Source organism: Argiope bruennichi, chromosome 11, assembly GCF_947563725.1.
Source record: "Argiope bruennichi chromosome 11, qqArgBrue1.1, whole genome shotgun sequence".
In the NCBI taxonomy this organism is placed as follows: domain Eukaryota; kingdom Metazoa; phylum Arthropoda; class Arachnida; order Araneae; family Araneidae; genus Argiope; species Argiope bruennichi.
Window position 1 is genome coordinate 10,600,529 of NC_079161.1, and position 14,141 is coordinate 10,614,669.

Genomic DNA, 14,141 nt, shown 5'->3' on the forward strand with positions numbered 1-14,141 from the left:
ATCAAGATAGGAGCTAGTGTATAATATGTTTTCATACAATTTTTAGTCTGTATAATACCTACAAATGCTTCCTTTACCATATACTTTCAGTGCATAGAAGATATAAGAATTATTGTTTTCTTAACAGAATGTTTTAATACAAAAGAAATGGATTTAAAATTTGATATCAGCATCTTCATTTATAATCTATACAAATACTATAGATTTATAAAAGTTCAGACAAAATTCCAATCAAAAGCATAATAAATGGCTTTTGGATATATATAAAATTTAAAATGCATATAATTAAAAATTGTCAGGCTTCTGATAATCAGTTGATCAACAACAGATGAATTCTTCAAAACAAATGTTACCACAAAGAGTTTTATATATATGTTCATGTTTTCAATCATAGAAGGAATTGTAAATGATGGCATTTCAGGAAACAATAAAATGTACACTACTATTAAAAAAATATACTTCAATAACACTTTTCAAACCATAAGAATATTAGTTCTTTAATCGGAAAAGTCACAGATTTCATCAAACCATAAATATAATCAAGAATTCTAGGACTTACTTGATATATTTCAATATAAGATGCTGAAACCAGAAACTGTGTATTTTCTGACCGGGCAATATGGCTGAATATATGTCTAAAAGAATTTGGTATAACACCTTCTTTTTCAGAATCACCAAGTTGGCCTGAAAAAAAGCAAAAATATAGGAAATTTTTCTAAAAAATCTAATCTTATCTATACTTATAATAAAGCTCAATGTGTGTGTGTGTGTGTTGGCGCTCTACAGGCCAGACCATTCAACCTACAGCTACCAAATTTGGCACGTCTTGGATGCCGGGAATGTGCACCTGGGGGTTATTTTTTCGAATTTTTAATTAGAATTTTATTTATTTAAAAATTAAGCGAAATTTTGGCGTGTTTCTGCTATAACTTCTGAAAATATTACCGCACAAAAGAGATTTTTACATGAAGTTAAAGATCAAAAATTTATCTTTTAAATGATACCAATGTTTTAACCTTAAAATTAAATTTCTATTTTTAATGAATTTTTAAATAAATATTTTAACTATATTTTTCAACAATTTTTTTTTTCGTACAAAATAAAAATAAAATTTAAGCTGCACGAGCACGTTTCGCATTCATGGGAAAAAAATTAGCTTTTTTCAAAGTGTTGCCATCACATTGATTAAAGCTCCAATTAAAAATAAATTAAATCTTTTTGGAAATGAAATCTGCAAAAATATAATTTTCGGCATGTGTCTGTTGGAAATGAAACAAATATGAAACATTTTTTCTAAAAAATAAATTCAAGAAAAATTATTTTATGATCTTTTACACTCTCTATATTATTAATCCAATAAATCAGTTTTATTTTAAGGCAAGTTTTGTTTAATATGAACAGAATATCCATTCAAATCAGGGCCACACAGCTAATTTGTAAACCTTTAGTAAGACACAGATCTGCTAAAATGGTCTAAATGGAAAATGATTATATTTTATGTAACTTGATTCAATAAATGCTCTAATAAATAACGTATTTTTTATTTTAAATAAAGCTTCTGCTGTGGAAATTACGAATAACAAAATGTTCTTGAAACACTAATATTTTAAATAAAAAGAGTTAATTTCCAATCAACTAAATCAATCACTTAAACTGACTGATTTATGAAAATTTGAATATCACTATTCAATAAAAAAAGGATAATTTTAGATTTTCCATCGATCGTTTCAAAGAAAATAAGCCAATCAGCGCTCAGGTTTCTCAAGATTAATTGTCCTGAGATTATGAAAATGTTGAGTTTTTCTAAATTTTTAACATTCAAAACTTCATAAATAAGTCTTAGTTGATCGTGGAAAATAGAAACATTCATTCATTTATTTAAAATTTGGTGTGTCCAGAATATTTATCAGAATCTGATACCTTACTGCATTAAATTTCGACTTCATAATTTTTGAAATATATTTATAGACTGGAACAAAATATTTTTAATGATTTCATTTCAATCCTTTTGAAAGCAAAACTAAAAACTTAATTTTATGCTGAATCTCAGAAATTTTTGTTGAATTATTATTTGAGATATTATGTAAATTATGAAAAATATTTTGTAGTTCACATAAGACTTAAATACCGAGTGATTCTGTTTGCAATACCCATATTCAATAATAATAATAATAAATAAATAAATAACAATAAAGATGATAAATAAAATAAAAATATTATTAAAATGTCTTTGTATTAATTGCAATTTCATCATTTCCACTTTAAATTAAAGTTGAAGTTTTACCGGAAATGACAACAAATTAGCAAAATATATATAGTAAATTGAACGAAACGATCTAAACAACAGTATAAGTTTGGTATGACTATCAAAATTTGAAGATTAAAAATGTTTTGTTTGCGAATCTATTAAGAGACCAGTTACTTAAAATATTTAATTGAAAATTGTAGCGAGCGGTAATACTGGCGAACCGGCTGGTCGCCAAAGGCGGCTAGTACATAATAAAATGGCATTACTAGAGCCAATTTACCAATTATTGAATGGCATGCATTTCAAAAATAGAAATTATAAACTTTATGATAACAATTTAATCAAACATAAATTTACATATATAAAGGCTTAAATAGATGAAAACATACAAAATGCAACAAAGAGGGAAAATAAATTTACTTTCAAGAAATACTGGAAAAAAATGGTATGAAGACTGAAGTAATCAATAAAATTAAATTTATTTAATAAAGTTTGCAAGAAACATGGTCTTTTAAAAAAAAGGATTGAATTATTTATTCACAGTAAAATAACTTGCTTTTCATTAAAAAAATAAGTACAAAATATACAATTTTCTATTTCTAAAAATTCAACAGCTGTTCTTATTTGAAAATCAATTTAATATCACACTGAGGCTTCTTAATTTTTTAAAAATCTTATTTTATTTCCACCTTAAAACATGTGTCAACAGTATTGTAATAATAAAAATAATAATTTTTGATATTATTGATTTAAAATTTCTTTAATTTCAAAAATTTTGAAATTATTAATTCAAAACAATGTGTTTTTTTTTCAAGAGTATGTAAAGATGTAGAGGAGGTGGTTGTTTTTGTAATTGTTTCTTTTAAAATAGTTTCAAATTTATTATATCCCATGAATATTATCTTTTCATTTTGTTATTCAAATATACAATTCTACATTTCATTTAATAATGCCTTTTATTACAGATTAACTAACCTCCCCCCCCCAAAAAAAAGTCACTGATTATCATTCTGAATTCAAATTCCTTGAAAAATTTATGTATCTTAATTTTTACCATTTTAAGTTTTACTGATAATTTTAGCAAATTTTTCAACAATTAATTTAAAACATGTATTTTCATTTATTCATGCTTCAGCAAAATAAAATTAATACACATTACAGAATTTTTCTGATTGCATAATATAATGGATGACTAGATGTAGGTTTTCAAGTATTTTATAATAGCAGCTAATATGAAATAATTTTACAAAACTAATTTTAGATGCATATTGCGAGGAAAAAACCCACAACAAAACCAATTCCTTATTACATATATTTTATTTTAAATTTAAAATATTGAAAATTGAAGGTTAACAAATTCTAGAAAAAAAATTAAATCTTAACCTTCCATTGTATAAGTCTTGCCAGCACCAGTTTGCCCATAAGCAATCACTGTTCCATTAAATCCATTTATAACAGAATCAACTAAGGGACGAAAAACTTCATCATATATATCTGCTTGATTCCTACAATAAAGTGGAAAATGACAACAAAAATAAATTATAACTATAATATAAAAACTCCGTGCACCATTAATAAATAAAAACAGTAAAACAGTAACAGTAGAATATTTAAACATAAAACAAAGTTAGAATATATTCGAAATAAACAATACACGTAAATGTATTTTATATAAGTGAGAGGATATTATTCAACAAAGGAATTCAATAAAAATTATTCAATATTGAGTTTATCATAAATTGCTGAAGACAAGGCCAAATGAAATCCTGACACAAAATTAGAAAAATCTGGGAGAGTATTATCATTAGAAAAAAATGCTTCAAGAATAAATTATTCTTGGGTTATTGTGTTATAAAACACATGCCAATAATCAAACATAAAAAAAATGGCCAATGATGTAATGTTAGTTATAGTTAAACTTTAATCCTGATTGCCAAGATATGCATTAAAGTCTATTCAGTCAAAAGTTAATCAATGATATGCAGTTACCATAATTTTTAAATGAAGTAAATAAAAGGTTATCTTTGTCTCTTTTAGTTTTGAATTCAATGTGAAGACTTAAACTATTTTAATTATTTAAAGAAATCTGTGCTTATCTTTGAAAATGAAAGAATACCTACTGAAACATCGAATATCACCTGCAGAGCTACTATGAGAGTTATGCAATAGACAACTGAAACTGCAATTAAGGATGGATGTTGTGATGTCTAGAGTTCCTTACAATGTATGATGTTGGTTTCAAATAACAGGTAACTGTTTTATGTACAAGCACTCATTCAATTATGCTTTTATTGAGAATCCTTCAATAATTTAAGGATGTTCTCAAGCACTTACAGCAATTTTTAGGAGAATTTGAAAAAACTGTATAGCATTGGCAGACCTAACTTTTAAGTCGCCATTCCAATTAATTTTTTCTTGTGTATATATTTAAAGTTTTTTTTTATTTTTTATTACATGGTTTTTTAATCTTTTCATCTTATTAGTGAATAGTGTGCCTCATAGTAAATTTGCTATGAGTAAATTTAGATAGTTTTTTGCTCATAGTAAATTTAGATAGTTTTACCACCTAAAATATGTAGTTTATTTTTTCTTGTCTAGGTGAAAAATTTATCTATCGATTGATTAACTAGAGATTTTAATAGAATTCTAGTTGAAGAACGAGAAAATTATATTCCAAAGCAATATGTATGGTTTACCTTTTATAAAAATATAATGTATAAATTTTCAAAAGAAATTCTTGGATTTCACTTTTATAAATAGTATAACTTATCCATGTTTTCTCTTATACCTTATCTAAAGATATCCACTTAAAACACAAATGACAGAAAAATAGAAAAATGCTTATATATTCCTTTTTAATATACATATGGTGGGAGGTATAATTATTTTAGATATTTTTTAATATATATAATAAGTAAATGGGATTACTTATTCTCATTTTATCTTATTAGCAATAAATCTGTCACAAATGGTAATAACAATAGAGAGGAGACATAAAAGTATCAACAGAATGATCACAATCTCTCAATAGTGTTCCAAAGAGTAAGGGGAAACTATATTAGTTTGTACACAGGAAAAAATATTATATGTTATACTGTTACAATATACTGTTACTGTTATAATACTGAAACATACAGTTACAATACCCATTAATAAAGGAAGAGTGATAAGAGTGACATAATTTAAATCAAAAAAAAAAGTTTAAAAAGTATTAATATTTTTTACTTACCCTCCATCATAAACAGCATCAAATGTAAAGTACTTAGAATTTTGTGATTTCATCTGTACTTCAACTCCACCCCTATCTAGATAAAGTTTCACAACTCTATGGAAAAAAAAAAAAAAAAAAAAAAGGAAAAGTATAAGAATTGTGGATACAGATAGAAAAATTAATTATGAATATTTTCAAGATTAAAAATTTAGGCATAAGAAACAACAAAAATCTTTCAAAATCTTTCAATTTTTAAAATTATTATTAATTAATAATGAATAAATCCTTTTAAATTAAAGGTAGTTTTAACTGCATTAACCTTTTTTAATCAATCAGATTATTACATAAATAAAATTGAAGCAATAATTTAATGAATAAAAACTAATTTTATTTTACAGTTTAACTCTATTTACATGCAATGCTTAAGATAGAAAGAAAAAATTCTTATTTACTGATAACAACAAAAATATATTTTTTATTCAAAAAATTCATATATAAGACATTCCAATCGTTTAATGTTTTAAAACAGGATAAAGCATCTATATTTCAGTTTAAAATTATGAAGAGATGAAAAATGAATTATAAAGGGACATTATAAATGGATGTAAGTTAATTTGACAATGAAAAGTATATAATTTCTAAGAACAAAATACTTACATTTGCCATTTGTTAAACATTTAAATAATGCTTCTTTTATGTGTATTTGTATATAACCCATTTTTTAATACAGTATTTAGTAAAAAAACCCTCCATTTATTATAAATTGTATATCATTATTGTCGTAAAGTAACCAGGGAAAAGTTATGAATAAATAAATGATATGATGAAGGAACCATATGAGCAAAAATATGAAATGATAAATTACATTAAAATACAGAAGATAGCAAAGGAAGAGGACTAAAAACAAAAGAATCAAAGTTCAGTAAAAAACTTGAAATTGCTCACTTTACAAACATGCTTTCAATTTTACTTACTCAAGAACTCTCATATTTCTGGTGCAACAATATGATTTCAAAGTAATGGTTTCATAATAGAGATCTTTAAATTTTCATTACTTTTAAATGAAGTCATTTTTTTAAGTCTTTTTCTCATGATTATATCTGCAGAATATTTTAAAAACAGTAAATTTAATGCTTTAATTTCTTTAACTTTGGATATTTTTCTAAAATACATACCTCTCTTCATAGAACAACAATCAAGCATAACAAGTGTTCTTCAAATGATCATATAAGACAATTTATTTTCTGAATTAAAATAAAAGTAATATTTTTAGTCTAAAATCATTATTCTAATATATTCTATCAGTCAACTTAAATTCATCCATTTCTTGGAATTAGAAATGTGATTAATATATTTCAAAAGTAGAAACCCTAACCCTGATCTAGCCATAAATAAATATTTTGACCTTCTCAAACAACATAAATTCTTCTAATTCTCATATTCAAAGATGTAAATAGTTGAGTTTACATAGCACAATAAAACTGATTTTATAATTTCAAGAATAATAAAATTTGCATAGCTTCAAGAGCAGTATAATTTGTAAACCTTTAATAGAAATTTGGATATCTGAACTAGTCATATATTTGAATTTCGATTCTTTCTGTCATTATAAATTCATTTGATTCTTGGAATTAAAAAATTTGAATAATATTTTTATTTTTCGAGAAATAAATCACACAGACTCAATAAATATTTTCAAGAATTTAAATTTGCTCTATTTCATTTACATCAAATACAGAAAGCAAATTATTCAAACTTGCATCATAAAATTTAAGAGCTATCTGCCCTTATTTTATGTATATGAACTAAAACTACAAATGAATTACAACTTCTTTCAATCTGAATACAGCATGAATAATTGTAAATCAATTTCTAAAAAACAAGAAACAATTTAGAGGAAGTAAATTGAAAATTTAGTGCTTTGTATTCAAAACAAAACTAAAACATGGCATCACAAAGTGAAACCATATGAATTTGACATCTTTTTAAATCTAAGAAAATAGTACTGCATGTTCAATTATGGGAAAAAGAAGAAAATAATTACTTTTGATAGTTGGCAGTACATTCTTTTTCACTCATAGGTCTACATCGTACAACAACTTTGACTGTTTCCAATTTGCTTTTGATCTAAAAGATAGGGCATATTTTAAACATTAATGAAATATTGATATGTAATATATACAAAATATAACTTATTTGCATACATAAATCATATTAAGAGGATTTATAGTAACAGCTAAAATATTATTTCCAATTGGAATTTTGGAAGTAAATAAACATTACAACATTACAATGAGAGTACAGTCAGTTCTTAGATACAAAAATATGCCCTAGTTTTATGCATAAATCAGAAAGAATTTATTTCATCAAAATAGGAGCAAGATGAGAAATGAAGGAAAAGATGTTTATGTGTAGTAATAAGGTGATCTCCGATTATTCGTGGAATTGGGAGACATAATAACAATATATAACCTACAATATTGTACAAATTTACAATAAAATACTTTTAAACAATTTTTATTCACAATAAAAGGTCTAAACATAGAACTGTGACTTGAATAATAGATTTTTGCACTTAAATTGTTTATTCACCTTTTTTAAAAATAATAATTTTTTGTTAAGCCATCTCTTTAAATTAAAATTTCAACAATATTATTTAAAATATTTTTTATACCACCTACTTATTGTTACTTAATAATCAGTAATTGTTTTGAATTAAAATAGTACAGAACTAAATGAAAACATGACAAAAATTGAAAGGAAATACATCTAAAGGGAGGAAAGTCAAGATCAAAGCCCAACAAAGAATTATGGAAATGTGCTCATTTTACAACATATCACCCCTTAATGAAGTAAAATCATCCCAAAGAGCTCATCTCCGGGTCCCGAAATAAACAGAACTCATCCTATCCCAATCAGTAACAAAGCAAATTAAAATTTGTAATTTTATTTCCATATCTGCAATTTTTTAATTTTATTTACTGTAAATATTAAAAAATTATTGTAAATTTATATTTTAGTCTCTCTTGATCAAAATTAGATATTGATGCAGTAAGAGCTACTAGATGTTAACCCATCATGAATGGAATTTTGAAAAGAGACAAAGTTATACATCTAGAAAAACAATGTTACATATTCTTGTTGTGAAATGTGCATTTCTTCATCCAACAGATTTATAAGAATATGAGTATCAAATACATAATAGCAAGATTGACAAAACAATTTCATATATAAAAAAATAAAGATTTCAAAATTTTACTTCTGTTGCCAAAAGTGAAGATCAAATATTGGCCATAAAAAAAAGAACTACTTTGAACTGAAATAATTCATTCGACACTATAGTTATTAAACTCCATTCTTAATACAAATGCAATTTCATCAAGAAATTGCAGTTTTCCAAAACGAAAATTGAATAAAAATAGCTGCACTCATTGAAAAGTAACATATAACAAGATACCTTGCAAAACTATCATTTTACATTAACTCATTCATTCATATTTTTGAAATTTTAAAAAACAACCAAGGAAAATGCCATAATTTTATATCTAAATGACCATTAAAGAAAAGATTGCATGCTGTAAATCTGCCCAGTGTGGCAAAAACTTTAGTAATTTCACTGTATTTATATACATATTATTTACAACAAAACAAACTGTTTCAAATCATATTTGAGCTTTTATCTCCTCAAAACCTTCAATTTTACTCATTATTCTCCTGATTATTTTATAGGTTTCTATCTACAGCTAAAAACCTACCATTAAAACTTACTGAAATATTAGAGGAAAATTCTCTTAATCTATCATTGGGAAACAATTACAGTACCATATTAGTGGATTAACTCAACAGAAAATTTATTATAAGAAATTAAATAACTATTTCAAAATGGTTTTAATAGAAATGGATGCATCTAAAGAAATAGTACTATTCAATGTTAAGGATACCATTTAAGTAAAATAGACATATTATATATATATATATATATATATATATATATATATATATATATATATATATATATATATATATATATATATATATTAAAATTATAAATCATTAAGGCTAAAACACAACAAAAAATTGTTGTTTTTTGTTTTGTTTTTTCAAAAATTATAATAAAAATGTAATGTTTATTTAAAGAAAATTTTAAATTATATACATAATATATGGGCTAAAAATTAAAATCAATTAATATTAAATGATGTTACATTTAAAATTATAAAGAAAATCAAATTATGAAGACAAAATTAAAAGATATGAATCATTAAAAGTTAGTAAATGAAATATTACTTAAAAATTATATAATGACACTAACATAAAGCTTAATAAATAATTAATCTCTAATATTATAATGTATTTATGCTTACCTCTGTATTAGAATCCATCACTATATCTTGTTTATTATTGTTCTTCAGAAAAAGAGAAATTATATAACATTAAAAGAAAAACACTAAAAAAGTCAAAATATTAAATAAAAAATACAATTAAAAATCGCTGTCATTTGATTTGGACAAATTGTGAGATTTTGTTTTAAAAACTAAATTATGAGTGTTACATCAAAAGATATAACAGAGCATATATAATTTATTTAGATAATTTTTTTAGCTGCAAATGAAAAAATTGTTAAAATCTTTTTGATTATAGAATTATTGTTTTGAAAATAAACCACATTTTAATAAGAATCAATCAAAGAAAAAATTATCAAAAGAAAAAGTACATCTGTACAAAAGTTAGATTACTGCATTAATCAACTAATTATTAAAATAATTTCTAATTTTTTTCATTAAATTTTAACTGATAAAAAAGCTGACAATAAATCTCATGAAGAATTATTTTTAAATAATTTTATTGTTTCAATCTACCATTATTACACATCAACATCAAAAGTATTTAGGTATTTACCGTATATTTAAGCAACATATAAAACATCTGATACTGAATGCTAAACTAAAATGCTCTTATAAAATGATGAAAAACTTATAAAACTAATATCACAAGTAGAAAAGAATATACTACTGTTTTAGTGAACCGCAACATGAAATCTTTAACATAATTCAGAATTGTATGAATCAGCGAAATACATTTTATAATTATATACAGGTATGAAATAATTTTGTATCTAAAAATCAAATGATTGGGATAATTAAGTGAAATTTAAGTATTACGTGCATAAATCGGGCGAAATCTAATGTTTTCTAGTAGAAATCTAATACATCGTACATGTAAATAGAAGATAATGTTTTTATTTTTATCAATGAAAATTCCTACATTATACAGCTTCTATGTAATATTTTAATCCTTAATACGAGAGATAGTTCTATTACGTTACATCTTATTAAAATTCATTTATTCAATAATTTTCATTTTTTTTTAACATTTTCTAAATTTGTTTCTTTTCAAGCCGCATTTAAAAAGAAATGTAAACTAGAATTTTAGATGTGAAGACACAAATTAATTGTTCTAGCCATCGAATAGCTTTTGAAAATATAATATGAAATTTTGAAGTTTATCAGCAATCAAAATGAATAATCTAAAGAGAATTATGAAATGATTTCACACATCACCTCTTTATACTACAATCTAAATTAGCACAGGCTAATTAATGAAAGTTCATTTTTACAAATAACTATTTATTCAGTAAACATTCTAAAGCATTTTACTAAAATATTTTTATTTGATTATTAATAAGCTAAAATCGTCTTACGCTTTTTAATGGTTTAGTATTACTGAAATAGGCAAAAGATTAACGGGGCCGGATGATTTGTTTTCTAAATAAATGTATTGGATGGACTGTCAGAAATGTGTTGCCAGATATTCTGACAAAAATAAAAACGTCTGTATTTTTCAGTTGCCAAGGCGACAGTGGGTGTGAAACTCCAATGAGCAAGTTCTGAATCACAGCAGATAATGTTTCATCATTAGTACATCACGCGATTTGGTACAAACAAATGAAAATGAATAATGGAATGACAATTCCTGAAACACTTCGATGGAAAATTTATCCATTTTGTAAGCGATATCTTTATCAGTTGCAATGCTTAAAATGGAATTATGAATTTCGAATTATGTGCGTCTCATTTTAAATTTCTAGCAGTTTAAAATTCTTTGACAGTGAGATGTCATTTGCTGTCCAAACTAATTAGTAAACCAAAAAGAGCATACATCATAGCAATATGGGGGGAAATGGGCCGATTTCGAATCTTAGATTCATGTTTTAATCACTATGACATTTTATAAAGACGGTCCGATTTTACTGACCCGTACCCGTAAAGAATTTGTGGCTGTAGCGGATTGGTATGAGTGAGGATAGAAACTGGGATCATGTGGTTAGCAGTCTAGTAACATGACCATGACACAAAAGCAATTATCCCAGGTTCTATCCTCACTCATACCAATCCGCTAAGTGGCTCTCTACCTTCGAATGGGAAAGTAATTTTAAGCTCGGATGATATTTTCTTAATTTAACCATTGGTCAAACTTATAAAATCCTTGATGGATATAATCCTTTCTTGATTTTTTAAATATCATGAAAGAAAGTAAAGATTGTCTAAAAATATTTCATAATTTAACTTTCGAAGGAAAAAACATTCTTTTAAAAAAATCTCACGCAAATGCAGATTCGTATCCTTTGTCTATTTTCTCATATTTAAAAATTGTAATATCTAAAATGACTGTATACATTGTAAATGTAAAACAGTTTCTTTGATGAATTTCTATTTTGTAGATCTTCTGGAGTTCGAAAAAAAAAAAAAAAAAACACGATTTTATAATTCTATTAATTAATAAACGCAAAATTTAAACTCTTTAAATGCCATATATTTAAAATTTGGTGTGTAATCATTATATCAAAATTATAGATCTATATTAAATTTTGGCCCAAAATTTGTACACGGCAAGAATGTTCCTGTAAAGTGAAGGGTGGGGAGATAAATATAATGACCCACGAATAAATTTAACTTTCGGTTTGTACAAAAGCTTTGAAGATCTGTATTAAATCTCGGATCCTGTCTGTCTATTGGTAAAATGTCTACATATTCAAGTATACTAGAAGACGATAACCGAAAAAAGTAACAAGCTATGTGTGGCAATTTCACACGTGACATATAAATAGAACTGGAGGTTGTTGGCAAATGCTATAATTGGTAGATTGTCTGTCTGTTTATATATAGTATATAAATAAGATGATTCAAAACGCAACAAGGTAAATGCATGCCAGTCCGGATTTGATATTTTTATAAAAAACAAAATAGATTTGATATCATGGTTTCTAGTTTACTCTTTTTCAAGTTGCTAGATAATTAAATTTGCAAAGAGTATTTTTGTCCATTATAAAATCTGTACAGATATTTAGTGTTTATTTATTATAGTCAACCGTACTTACTTTTGGGTTTATCATTATAATGGTCTCTATAAAGTAAATGACATGAGGATAATCATTGGTTATTTTAAATGTTTTTCTTTATCAAAACCTGCTCGGAAAACGACATGTAGTCGGGATCGCAATTAGGAGCACCTAAAAAATCATGTAGGGTTTTTTTTTTTTTTTTTCTTTTTTTGCATGCATTTGTATTTTTAGGTTAGATTTTCTTTAATGGAAGAAGACAGACAAATAAAATTATACTAAAAAAATATTGACATATTTTAGGTTAATGCATTTCCTAAAACTATTTATTATCTTTGCCATTCTATCTATTTATATAACAGCCGGATGAAAATTTTTATTTCCAAAAAGAATTTTTCGCACAAGGAAACAGATTAAATAATTTAATTAGAACAGTTCTGGTTTTCTGATTATTTAGCAATTCTGTTAACATCAATTTAATCAAGGAGGAGGTAGTGTTATTTACAAATCTGATCAATAAGTCCTGAAGATCGACATAAAAGAATATTTCTGAGCAACAAACTTACGGTCGATTATAAAAAACTAATCGCCGATTCAATAAGAATCCTTTTTGAACCTCAGTATTTAAGAGAAACCAGGAATAATTGAATTCCAGCACAGGCAGTTAAATCGAAAGCAAGACATAGTTAAATCTGCAAGGCTGTCTTCACAAATTTGAGTACTTTGATATAGAATAATTTGGCGCACATAAGCACTGAATTAATAAAATAATTGAGGAGAAAAAAAAAGGTCTTAGCCATGAGTTTTCATTGATTATCCTCCTATAATTTTAGAAATTGGTACCTTTTCGAAGTAACATTTTGAAACCCAGTTTTAGTTATATGTATTTAATTTAAAGGTTATGTTAAACAGAAAAATAACATTTTTAATTCATCATAAAAACTGTTTTTAATACAGTACTCTATAGCGTGATTAAATCATTAAATTGATGCATTGCTCTGATTTGATATAAGCAGCAGTTTCTTATTTTAAAAATTACTATTGATAATATAGGTAACTTCCTTAATACATGCATTACGATTTCCTTTGTAAGATTACGAATATTTTTTGAACTGATATAATATTAATGCAGCAATATAAAATTAATAACTAACTAGATACATGGCCAAATCCTATCTTCACTTTCAATGCATTTAAAGTCACAATGAAATAAATTTTGTTGGTCAAAATTGAAATAAAATCAATTTCCGAAAATTTTTAGGCACTTCTCATCTGCAGACCAGTGGATAAGTCTCATTTTTTTTTTTCAAATTTAATATTCACAAGTATATGGTCAGACTAAC

General features: G+C 25.1%; 1 protein-coding gene across 1 annotated transcript in view; it reads right to left on the reverse strand.

The window, feature by feature from the left end:
• Nucleotides 1-11,248, reverse strand: part of LOC129957039 (kinesin-like protein KIF3B) — a 32,316-nt gene extending 21,068 nt beyond the window's left edge. Inside the window, exons 1-6 of the mRNA XM_056069158.1 lie at nucleotides 11,161-11,248; nucleotides 9,824-9,865; nucleotides 7,504-7,586; nucleotides 5,478-5,573; nucleotides 3,632-3,753; nucleotides 560-684 (exon numbers count right to left, since the gene is read on the reverse strand). Of these exons, the coding sequence (XP_055925133.1) occupies nucleotides 560-684; nucleotides 3,632-3,753; nucleotides 5,478-5,573; nucleotides 7,504-7,586; nucleotides 9,824-9,841 (444 nt within the window). The 5' untranslated portion in view covers nucleotides 9,842-9,865; nucleotides 11,161-11,248. The remainder of the gene's footprint in view (nucleotides 1-559; nucleotides 685-3,631; nucleotides 3,754-5,477; nucleotides 5,574-7,503; nucleotides 7,587-9,823; nucleotides 9,866-11,160) is intronic.
• Between the last annotated feature and the right edge of the window lie 2,893 nt (nucleotides 11,249-14,141).